This window comes from Diabrotica undecimpunctata, chromosome 8, assembly GCF_040954645.1.
Source record: "Diabrotica undecimpunctata isolate CICGRU chromosome 8, icDiaUnde3, whole genome shotgun sequence".
Classification (NCBI taxonomy): Eukaryota; Metazoa; Arthropoda; class Insecta; order Coleoptera; family Chrysomelidae; genus Diabrotica; species Diabrotica undecimpunctata.
The window spans coordinates 17,048,640-17,061,531 of NC_092810.1; the positions used below are offsets into that span (position 1 = coordinate 17,048,640).

Here is a 12,892-nt window from a genome sequence, read left to right on the forward strand (position 1 = left end):
CAGATTTAGTGTTTCAGAGACAACAGTTGTTGAAATATTTAATTAAATCAATTTTAAGTGTTCGTCCCAATATTTGTTTTATAATACAAAATGAGACTGTTAAATACTTAATTAAAGTAGTAGTATTACGGACTTCAAGAGATTTTAATTCGGTTGGACAATTCATTTCATCAAGTATCGTATGTATTAATTAATTTCAATATCATTATTCGCTAATTTTAGATTTACGGTTAGATAAAATTTGGTTAAAATGTTTGTAAACGCAATTATCTTAATGTAATGTAAATTATATGAATAGAGAGGTGTAGAGAGATGGCAACTGCAGCAGCAAAAAAAGTACACCGAAGTTTAAAAAAATAAAACAGTTTTTAATGCAACCCAAACTCACATGAACGTGAACGCATCCATAAAACCAGACGAGAGTTGGCCCAAACAGATACTAAATTTTTACACTGAACATACCTCTCCCGTGTGCGTCTGATCAAAAAGATCTCCGTTATCGCTGAAGCTAAAATTTATTGTATTTGCTGCCCGTTGTTGTTTTCTACACCCAGTCTAGATTTTTTGTACCCTGTAGAAGTTTGTACAGGTCTTTTGCTTAGTGTGTCCTAAATGTACCAGGTTCTCCTCTTGGTTGCCCATAGTTTTTGTCTTATGGTCCAGCGCCTCCCAATCGCATAATGCATGTTTTACAGTAAAACTGGATCTTAGCCGATAACATTTTCGAGCAATAATTTTTTACAATTTTCGGAGAGGATTATCCCAACAGCAATGTCTCGCTGAAATGGTTTCTGTGTTTGCGAATAAAGCGTCACAGGTCGAGGCTGGACCTCGCACGTGAACAGGTAGCCGCCGAGGAGCTCTCCTCTACCACTCGTGTAAGTCTCCCAAGGTGGGTACGTGCCGTAACCCCACGCCCTTAATAGGGAAAGGGTGTATGAGGGACGCAGCACGTTCAACCTCACCTTGGTTCTGTGGAATGAAAGTAGAGTGGTCCCACGAGAGGCTCGTCTCGGATACTAGGAGTGTAGACCGTAACGCCGAAGCGCCCTTCGTGCGTTTCTACAAACCCGACACTTCGAACGGCGGCTCTCCACCTCTTAATTCCTTCCCATTAGTCGCCTCTTACGACAGGCAGGGATAACTTGCCACGGCTGTATTCTTGTCCCCGCGAGCCGAACGGAGCGCTCTAGTTTTAGTGACTAATCCAGGCTATGTCCATGCAAAACAGCAGTCACACAGTAAAACATTGTTGCGGTTCGTCAGCTAATTAAGGATGACCGCCGTGTAACATATCGGGAGATAGAGGCATCTTTGGACATTTCAAAGACCTCGATCCAAAAGATTCTACATGAAGAACCGGGTGTTACGAGATCTCTTATTTGCTCACAGAAGAGCAAAAAGCGATTGGAACGGTTCAACAAAGGAAGCTCAAAAAACGTTTATAGTATTGTTAGTGGCGATGAATCTTAGATTTATTCCTACAAACCGGAAAATAAACGCTAATCCGCTGTGATGAGGAAAACCCAACAAAAGTGATCCGTTCTCGAAGTGTGTCAAAGAAAATCGCAACTTTTGTGTCAAAATCTGGTCATGTGGCAACACTTGATTTAGAAGATCGAAGAACGGTTACTTCTAAATGGTATATAACCGTTTGTTTACCAGAAGTTATCGCGAAACTCACGACAAAGCAACACACAACGGCGAATCATCCTACATGAGGACAATGCAAATCCAAATCTCACACTGCCCAAAAGACAATAGCGTTTTTGGAGCTTCAAAACATCGAATTGTTAAACCATCCACCATATAGCCCCGAACTAAGTCCCAACGACTTCCTCACGTCCCCAAAGATCAAGAATTCAATTCGTGGGCAGCGATTCCAGTAGCCGGAAGAAGCCATCGATCCCTTTAAAACAGTGATTTTGCAGGTGTCAACTGAAGACTGGAATAACTGTTTTACCAATTGGTTTGAACGTATGTAAAAGTGTATCGATCTTGGTGGGACATATTTCGAAAAGCAATAAAGTACTTTAGGTCTATATATTTTTAGTCTTTTGCGGCTATATGCCAAAATAAAAAGACAACCCCTGTGTGATCAGGACCTAGATCATCTCACGGGCAGGTGAGATTGAAATTTGCATATGAAAGTCTATACGCTGCGCAGACTACCCCTTAAATAACCAGTCAGTTAATTCAAATTAATTAAAAGTAAAAGAAGTGTATATACAAAAATTTTTTCAACATAAATACAAAGGAATGTAAAAACATAAAACTAAGAAAAGCATAAAGGTCAATTTATAACGTTTTCCGGACCGGGGCCGTCCGTGCCCGGCCTGAAATTAATCCCAAACGACTTGTTTTCGGTACCGGCGATGTACGGAAATGACACGGACCGCACGGTCTTGTATAAATACGATTTTATTGATTTGTGAACGCGAGTGCTGATAAATAGACAAGCAGGAAATGTTGTGCGTTTAGTATGTTATGATTTTCTAAAATGACATTCTAAAATATTCGTGAAATTTTGATTCATCGTCCAATAATTCTCTGTATATTTTAAATTCTACTTCGGTTTGTCTTTTTTCCACATAGCATGCACACTCTATCTCTTGTTACCGTCTTTTCTGCTATTCCTCTTCATCAAGTAATAATGCCAACACGGTGAGATCTATACAAGCCGCCATATTTTCAACACTCTATTACACAGAAATATGTAATAAACGTTTTTCTCCCTATTCGGCACGGTACGCACACTGCTATAACGCGGTAAATTAAAAATACACGGACTCAACACTGACGCGGAACGGACACGGCACCGATATTTATAAATTGACCTTAAGGCTCACTTGTTTTCTTGTCACTGTCCTTCAAGATATTTATTTGCGACAGACAATACTATAATATAGGCGATTTAAGTCGATAATGTAACAATTAGATAAAAACAACAGTCACCACAAACAATTTTAATTGGCACTATTTTTTTATTCGGTGGTAAGAGATAGTTCATGCTATTTTATTAAATTTAAAAATAAATTTTGACTGTGTAGCTGATATTTTGTACATACAAAGAAAACATCAATATATTCCTCTTTTTGACATTCCACACCTAGGTGTGAATCGAGAATTTTAGCTTTATGCAAAGTCTCAACCTAATGATTGCGGTTAAATATTTCCGAGAAACATAATTTTTGAACTAAAATTCTTTTGAAGATAAAAACAATAGAAGGTGAATGACTACGCAACAATTAAGTTACACTGCATTAAAACTAAAAGAAATTGTTAACGTACAAAATAAATAATTTGTGCCGTTCATGACTCGTTTATAAATAAAAAAAAAATTTCCAATAAAATCCTTTATAAAAAGGTATATAAAAAACCCCGTCGGGCTATGTTAAAAAGACAAAACGTTTTCGGAATAAGTATTCCATCATCAGTGTCCTAAAATATTTAACCACTTAATTAAAAAGAACATGAAAAGATTTAAATTTTGACTAAGGTTAATGTGAAATGTGGTTAATACTTACAATATATTACATGAATGTAGCCACTAAATATGAGGGTAAAAACCCTTTAAAAATTAATATGTGAAGTTTAGTTTACATTATGTCGTGTTTACAAATAGGATGGTAAAGTTACCGTTGGATTGGTAACATGGCGACATATGACTCTACATAAAGTTGCAAGTCCTGAGACGGTATGTCTACGAGGACTTTATTAAAGCAACTGATTGAAATGACAATCTCAACAGGTTAGGACGGAAGTCATGACAGAGCAGTCAGTGTAACTGTATGTGTTTATTTAAGACAGAAGCCACCGTTAATATATGAAGTAATATATTTAAATTGTGAAAGTTGAAATAAAATTAAAAAATTATAACAGTATCAACCATCAATGTTGTTTTAAGTTATGTATATGAGATGAAATTGTGATGAGAAAATTATGTGGTTATAGTTAGGCAACCAACTATACAGTGTCAAGTGGTGTGATGAAAAAGATTCTAATATAAGGCCCTTTATGTTTCAATAACATTTGGTACCTGGAAAATGGAAACTAGATCCAGGTGGAAAGTTTGGTTCTTGAAAAGTATAGGAATTAATATATTTAATGTGAGAGTGTTATTCAATGAATGAAATAAAACTATTGTAATATAAAGTTCATGTAAAAATTGACTTATAACTCAATTATATTAGGCCCTCTATGTCAAAAAACAACATTTGGTACCTGGTAAATGTAAAACTTCTTGAGTTACAAGTTCATGAATATAAATATCTGATTAGGTGTTAACAGACTGAGTGATGTAGTTATATTTTGTGTGTTGACAAGTATATGAAATGGACAAAAATTGATGGTTGGGAGTGGTTTTGTAATATATTGATCGTAATGTACTCAACTTATAACTTGAGAAAAGGCCCTATCTGTTATAAAGCAACACTAGGTACATAGGAAAATAAAAGATTAAGTTATAAGTTGGTAAGTTGAATGAACTGTTGGTCTATATTGACTATAATAGTAAAATAAAATTGTTGTAGGTGGCTCTGTTAAATTTGAGTAAAGAGAATGAAAATTAAGGTGTTTTTGAGAAAGTTGTGATAAGCGGATAGACTACAGAAGGCTGAGGTCCCCAGAGGACCGAAAACCAAACCCTGAGGGAGTTGTGTAGAAAAGAAAAATGAGAATTTCATAATCTGGAAGGGGGAGGGATGACGGATGATCTAATGTAAATTTGGAGGTGTCGAAAAAGAAGCATGGAAAAAATTGGGTATAGTGGTTAAGATATGAAGTTGGGTTGAAAAGAATAGAGTGGGATAGATGGAGAGTAAGATTTATTGGAAGGAAGGTTTTTAGAGTGAACTAATGAAGATGAGTATTAGGTGAACTAATCATCAATCTAGATTTTTATTGTAGAAGTAAATTGGGGATGTGGGTTAGGAGAATAGTTGGCGATGGAGAGGGAGAAAATCTCGATTGAATGAAACATGACGATTAACGCAATTTGGGCTTTTTTGTTTTTCTTTAAGAATTTCAAGATCTTCGTATAAATCTAATTTGAGGAAATTTTTTTGGGAGATATTGTGGATAAGTGAAACGTCTTCTGGGATATTGAGGGTGTGGTTGTGTTCTTTGAGATGTTGAGAGAAAGTGGAAGTATTTTATCTTTTTATGTGCTCTAGAGAGCGTGAAGAAAGAGATCTGCATGTTCTATCTATGTAGGTGGCATTGCAATCTGAACATTTAAGTCTATATCCTCCACTCCGGTTCATGTAATTGATAGGATCTTTGGAATTACAAATATGTTGTCCCAAATTGTTGGGTACTTTGAAAGAAACATGGGTGTTTTCAACCGAACGTTGGATGAGATTTCGAATATCTCCAGAAAGACTTTCATGATAAAATGAGAGTGAAACATAGTTGGGCTTGGTGGTAATTTTCTCATTTTCTCTAATTTTCTCAATTTTCTCATCACAATTTCATCTCATATACATAACTTAAAACAACAACATTGATGGTTGATACTGTTATAATTTTTTAAATATGTGTCTTAAATAAACACATACAGTTACACTGACTGCTCTGTCATGACTTCCGTCATAACCTGTTGAGATTGTCATTTCAATCAGTTGCTTTAATAAAGTCCTCGTAGACATACCGTCTCATGACTTGCAACTTTATGTAGTCATATGTCGCCATGTTACCAATCCAACGGTAACTTTACCATCCTATTTGTAAACACGACATAATGTAAACTAAACTTCATATATTAATTTTTAAAGGGTTTTTACCCTCATATTTAGTGGCTACATTCATGTAATATATTGTAAGTATTAACCACATTTCACATTAACCTTAGTCAAAATTTAAATCTTTTCATGTTCTTTTTAATTAAGTGGTTAAATATTTTAGGACACTGATGATGGAATACTTATTCCGAAAACGTTTTGTCTTTTTAACATAGCCCGACGGGGTTTTTTATATACCTTTTTATAAAGGATTTTATTGGAAAAATTTTTATTATATCGTATACAGCCAACTACAGGAACTTAGTTTCCTTGTGGATTAAAAAAAAAAATTGATCTCCACGAAGCATTGTTAACCTATTAGGTATAGACTCTCGGCAGAAAATTAAAGTCTGAACCTGTTGAAGCGTGCCTGCAGTAGATCACCGAATTGGCATTAGTCACATCTCAATATTCAAATGGATCGTGTCGAGCAACGAGTGGTAATTGGGATTAAATACCTCATGAGTTTGAATATGGTAGATAAACGTGTACATGCAGCTGGGTCGTTTACGTCCACCGCTTCACACAAATATGTTAAAATATTTAAGTGCAGCAAGATCGACGTGTGGTTATTAGACAAATAATGAAAGATACTAGCCTCTTATCAAAATAATACTGCCATTCTTACCTCTAACCATGACAACTACATCGTCTACATAGCCCAGGGCACGAAATCGTTAAGCTTTGTTAAAATATTGTCAACCATTATAAAAGATCGCAGCAAAAGTGCTAAGACCCTTCTTTTATTACGGACAACTATCTACTCTCTTATTAGTGATGGATCTTAGACGTAGGTAACTAAACGGTGTTTGTTTTAGAACTAGAACTTTGAAATGGAATAAAACAAAGATGATTTTTATCAATTGACATGAAATTGACTTTATTCGAAAGATAATCTTTTGGCACTATAATTTAAATATTGTTTCTGGTATATGACAGTCATGGCTGGCTCTGATGTCCCTCAAGCGGTCAATCGATTCATGCTTATCGGCGTAGACTAGCACCTTCACATATCCCACATAAAATAGTCAAGCAGTGTTAAATCGCACGATCTTGGAGGCTAATTCACGGTACGAAACGTGAAACTATACGGTTACCAAACGTTTCTTTCAATAAATAAATTGTGGCACGAGCTGTCTGACATGTTGCGTCGTCTTATTGAAACGACAGTTCCTGCACGTCATGGTTGTTCAATTGGGGAATGAAAAAGGCAGTAATCATGGCTCTATAGCTGTCACCATTGACTAACGTTCTGGTCAGCATCGTTTTTGAAGAAATACGGTTCAATGTTTCCACCAAACCATAAAGCACACCAAGCAGTCAGTTTTTCTGAATGTAATGGTTTCTCAACATACATTTGAGGATTATCTGTAAGGCAGTTTTGATTGTTGACGTAGCCATTCAACCAAAAGTGAGCTTCATCGCTAAACGAAATTCGCTTATGAAAATCGGAATCAACTGCAATCTCGTTTTGGACACACTCACCGAATCTACACCTTGCTAGATGATGATATACCTTCAATTCTTGCATGATTTGGATTTTTGTAATCCATATCATGCAAAATCCTCCATAAAGTCGATGAACACGTATCCAACCGCTGTGCACGATGGCAGATACAATGATTCGGGTCTTCCTGTATGCTACTCCCTACAGCAGCAACAACTTCTTTTGTACGCACTATAGGACGTGTCTGTGGGCATAGACTCCCATGCTTCTTTTGACGAGATGACCTTGTCAAATCTTTAACAAGACTGTTTTGTATAAAACTTAATGAGGTCGCTGGTTAAATGATATTCGATAAATAATAATAACGAAAAAATGTAATAATTTGTTTGTAAATCAATTAGCGAAAAATAGCAAATATAACTGTCAATAAACTAGGAAAATAACTGGTCTTACTCATTATTGATGTTTGTACAAAGAAAGACTTACCCTTTGAAATATTTGATGGTTTCTTAGCCAAGGAGATCTCCTGGAGGACACCCGCCGACGCGGCTCTCTGGCACGAGAGCCAACAAACTTGGTCTGTTTCGTTCGATGTCTTGTTAGGAAGTGTTTTTAGATTGCAGGTCAGAAAATAATCTTTTGGCCGTTGGGTAGAAGAGGGTACATCAATAAATCACCCTATTGTATTGTAATTGAGACCGTAATACGAAACCGTACTTGTACACTTGTGTGTATTGGCGACACAAGACAAAAGAGAAGTCAAATTCTCCGCACTTAAACATAATACATGAGACAACCAGATTTTACAAAAAGCAATATATTTTACGAAAGTCGTTAGAATACATAGCATTGAATTAGACCACATTACAGTACCGTAACAGAAAAATATTAAATGTAAAAATAAGAAATAAAGTATATACTTTCCCAAACAAAGACATTGCAATTCATTGGTGAATTAACGTGGTTGATAGATAAATTGATTTCCGTAAAGCGATAGGTTTCATAAGTATTCTTCATAGGGTTTCATAAGTATACACTTCTTGTGTATGTCTTCAGGCTGAAGAACTAGATTTAAATAATACATTCAGCAATCGAAAAAAATATAGGCTGTGAAATTTAAGTTTCTTGGTTTGGTCCTTTGGTAATTTCCAAGAATGAGATATAAAACTTGACATTTTCATCATCGTAAATTATTATGTATCGTAATGATTTAGGAAAAAAATTAATAAAATTTATTTGGTGCCAAAAACGTAATCAAATTTTACTAAAAACTAGAAAATTGATGCCCTTTAAATCTAAGCAATACACACTTTTCTCCAAAATCCAGTAAAAACTTTATGTAGCGTATGCAGATTCGCATTTTCTTCACCTCTTCGAGATTTTCTGTTATGCGATTTCTTATTTTTATCAAGTTTGAATAAAGTTTTTTTTAAAGGTGCACGCAGCGTTCTTGTAATGTCTTGTGAATACATTTCTCAATTTTGAAAAACGCCCATCAGGTTTATTCAATTCTGTCGATATCTCAAAATACAACCGTTAGTAAATTCTAAAATTTGTATTTTGAGAACGATTTCCGAAGTGGAGATTGAAACGTCAATAAACGTATTTTAACCTTTAATTGTGGCTTATTCCCATTTAAATAGGTAATTAATTTAAAATGCCACAAGAAAATAGCTTCAGAACAATATTAAAAAATCTGATAACTGCATTGTTGTCACATTTCGAAGTTAAAGCAGCACACCTCGGTACGCAAAAGCTAATTACCGTCGATAATTTTATACAGTGTGGATAATAAGTCTTACTCTCCCCGCCCCCCCCCCCCCCCAGTGAACTCCCTTATTTAAGACAAAGATGAAAAACGCTCGGACCCGTCAATTTTTATTTTAATAGAGGTATTTTATAACATAAAAAAATTGTCACCCCTTTCATCCCCTTCACTTGACAGCTGCCCACTCAGATTTTTTAAATGGCAATGGGGGTCGTGCGATAGTTTGTTGGAAAGGGTTTGAAAAGAAGAATTCTAAAATCTATCACACTTTACTTTAACTTTAATGATCTGTTTGTTAATAACGATTTATTGTTTGGAGATACACTTTGCGATACAACAATACAAAAGTAGGTACACTGGTTTTGCTTTAATATGGGACATTCGGTATAACAAAATTTATTTAATTTTTATTCTTGAACTTTTATACCGAATTATTTTTTTGCAGAAGAAATACTTTTGTGTCATTAAAACATATCATGGTAAAACATCACAACTTCTTAAATAATCTAGTTTGCGTGTATAGTTTTTGACAACTGTCATAAAAACCAAGTAATTAGCACTATTGATTGTAAAGAATATTGACAAGAACTTGAGATTTGGTGAGCTTTAGTGATAAACTGTAAATTTTTAGTATTAAAAATTCAAAACAATCAAAATGGGACCATCTCGTAGATTAGTAGACAAATTTGAAGCAATTTTAATATTTAGCGAAGCAGGCCGTAACTACCATGAAGCTGTGAGAATATTTAATGAACGTTTTCTGAATCGTCATTACTATAGACTACTTGTCACCAAATTTTGTGAAATTGGTTCTGTCGAAAACAAGAAACGGGATGGTAGAAAAAAGATTTCTGAGGAAAAGCAAGTAGATATTTTGTCTCAATTTGTAGTAAATCCATCCAGTTCAATTAGAAATGTTGCTCGCGAATGCGAAGTAAGTCACAGGACCGTCTTAAACATTTTAAAAAAGCAAAAATTTCATCCCTATAAGATGAAAATGGTGCACGAATTGACAGAGGATGATCCAGATCGACGACTGCAATATTGTGAAACTATGGATAATAATATTTCACAAGATCCAAGTTATTTAAGACATATTTGTTTTTCCGATGAAGCTACATTCTATTTAAATGGTCATGTACATCGACAAAATGTAAGATATTGGTCTGACGAAAACCCTCGATTGTTTCGAGAGTGTCATACTCAATTTCCCACTAAATTAAATGTTTGGGCAGGTATACTAGGGGATCACATTATAGGCCCTTTTTTTACCGAAGGCAATTTAACGGGGGAAAGCTATCTTAATCTATTGGAAACACAAATAATTCCTGCAATTCATGATGTGCTTAGAAACACTCCAGGCGAATTCACCCAAGATATTATTTTCCAGCAAGATGGAGCTCCGCCTCATTACGATGCTGGTGTTCGAAATTTTTTAAATAATTTGTATCCGAGAAGATGGATTGGACGTCGTGGATTCATTGAATGGCCACCAAGATCACCAGATCTTACTCCTCTAGATTTTTACCTATGGGGTTACCTTAAATCCAAACTGTATGGGAGCCAGTTGACGACAGTTGATGAACTCCGTCAAAGAATAATCGAAGAATGTGATAGGATTGATATGCAGACCCTACAAAGGATTAGGGAGGCAACGAAACAAATAATCTACTTCTGCCAGGAAGTAAATGGAGAACGATTCGAGCATCTCCTGTAGTAATTTAAGTTTTCTTTAGGGTAATTTGCCAGTTCCTTTAATTTTAAATATGTAATTTAATACATTATTTTTTGTATATTTTATTTTAAATAAAACTATTATGCCATACAAAATTTCAAACTTATATATTTTTGAATTCTTCTTTTCAAACCCTTTCCAACAAACTATCGCACGACCCCCATTGCTATTTAAAAAAGCTGAGGGGGTAGCTATCAAGTGAAGGGGATGAAAGGGGTGACAATTTTTTTATGTTATAAAATATCTCTATTAAAATAAAAATTGACGGGTCCGAGCGGTTTTCATCTTTGTCTTAAATAACGGACTTCACTAGGGGGGTAAGACTTAATGTCCACACTGTATGTATGTTGTTAGGGATAGTTTACTTATAATAGACATCAAATGTTACTACACTACATTCATCATTTTAGCAATAGATCGATTTTTATGCTCCAAATATTAATAAATAAACTTAATAAACACTAATAACCCTGCGCGGTTGAAGCGGTTTTGTGTTAAAAAAAAACTTAATAATAATTGAAATAAATTTAATACCGATCTTTTTTTAATAATCGTATTTTTGGCTGATTCAATTAAGTAAAAAACAGTTTCTGCAGACACTGTCGAATAGCGAAAGCAATAGGTATTTTATAACAAGTGTTTTCACAGGTAAATAGTATATGATGGATCAACAGTTTTGTCTGAGATGGAACAACCATCCCACGAACCTAACAGACGTATTAAGCAGTCTTTTAAGAAGAGAAGCGCTATGTGATGTAACTTTAGCCTGTGACGGTGAAACGTTCAAAGCCCACCAAACAATCCTCTCAGCATGTAGTCCATATTTTGAAACAATTTTTATACAAAATGCTCATCCGCACCCTATAGTTTTCCTCAAAGATGTCAATTACAACGAAATGAAAGCACTGTTAGATTTTATGTATAAAGGAGAAGTGAATGTGTCTCAAAATTTACTACCGATGTTCCTAAAAACTGCAGAAGCCTTGCAAATTAGGGGCCTCACAGATAAGAATTCTTTTAGTAAAAACGACGAATTAACAGAAGTGCCAAGAAGAGACAGAGATAGGATAGTAGAAAGAGACAGCCCTCCGAGTGAAAAAAGAAAACGGAAATCGTCTTCAAACTGTGATATGACATCAAACTCAAACTTTGAAAGGTTTAATGATTCTCAGGTATGTTTCTTATATTATTTTATTGCATTGTTTTACTCTAGAAAGGCATTACAGTATTGAGTAGTATTTTACAACGATTTCTGTGAATTTTTCAGAAACATTACTTTTTTCATGTTAGCAATAGGTTAAATAATGACAAAATAATGTTCTGAACTGTGTTAAAAAAATCGTGTCGTTTGGTGATACGATACATTTAAGTATTGCCCTTTCTTATATTCATATCTTCTTCTTTGTCAACCATTTTCCATCCACTCCTGAATGTAGGTCTGTCCCAATTGCTTCCATCTTTCTCTATCTTGCGCCAATCTAATCCACTGTTTGCCTGCCACTGTTCTTATGTCATCTACCCATCTTTTTTGAGGTCTTCCCATGCTTCTTGTTGTCGTCCTTGGTCTCCATTCCAGAGTTCTCCGTGTCCACCTGTTGTCATTACATCGGGCTAGGTGACCTGCCCAGCGCCATTTCATTTTTGCAATTTCTTCCACAATATCCCTAATCGTCGTTCTACGTCTTATCTCGGTGTTTCTAATCTTGTCTCTTAGTGATATTCCAAGCATGATTCGTTCCATTGCTCCTTGCGTTGTTTCTAATTTTTTAGCAGATTTTTTGGTAAGGGCTACTGTCTCCAAGCCGTAAGTACAAACTGGTAGTATGCATGTGTTATACACCTTTTTCTTTAAGTTTACAGGAATGGAGGTGTTTTTCAAGATATATGCTAATTTGCCGAAAGCGCTCCATGTCAGTTGTGTTCTTCTTTTAATTTCAGCATCTTGATTTGGTTTTCCTAGTTTGATAACATGACCTAGATATACATAATGTGCCACATTTTCTATGGTATGATTTTGTATTGTTATATTTGTCTGGTCTCGGCTCAATATTTTTGTTTTGCTGTAGTTCATTTTTAAGCCTACCGCTCCTGAAACTGCATTTAATTGTTGTAACATATCATTTAGTTCTTGGATATTATCGGCTATTAAAACTATGTCATCT

General features: G+C 35.1%; 1 protein-coding gene across 4 annotated transcripts in view; it reads left to right on the forward strand.

Moving 5' to 3' along the window:
* The window catches only part of fru (sex determination protein fruitless), a 191,359-nt gene that overhangs the window by 7,494 nt on the left and 170,973 nt on the right, over nucleotides 1-12,892 (forward strand). For all 4 annotated transcript variants that reach the window (XM_072539739.1, XM_072539740.1, XM_072539738.1 and 1 more), the window contains exon 2: nucleotides 11,379-11,902. In XM_072539739.1, the coding sequence (XP_072395840.1) occupies nucleotides 11,390-11,902 (513 nt within the window). In that variant the 5' untranslated portion in view covers nucleotides 11,379-11,389. The remainder of the gene's footprint in view (nucleotides 1-11,378; nucleotides 11,903-12,892) is intronic.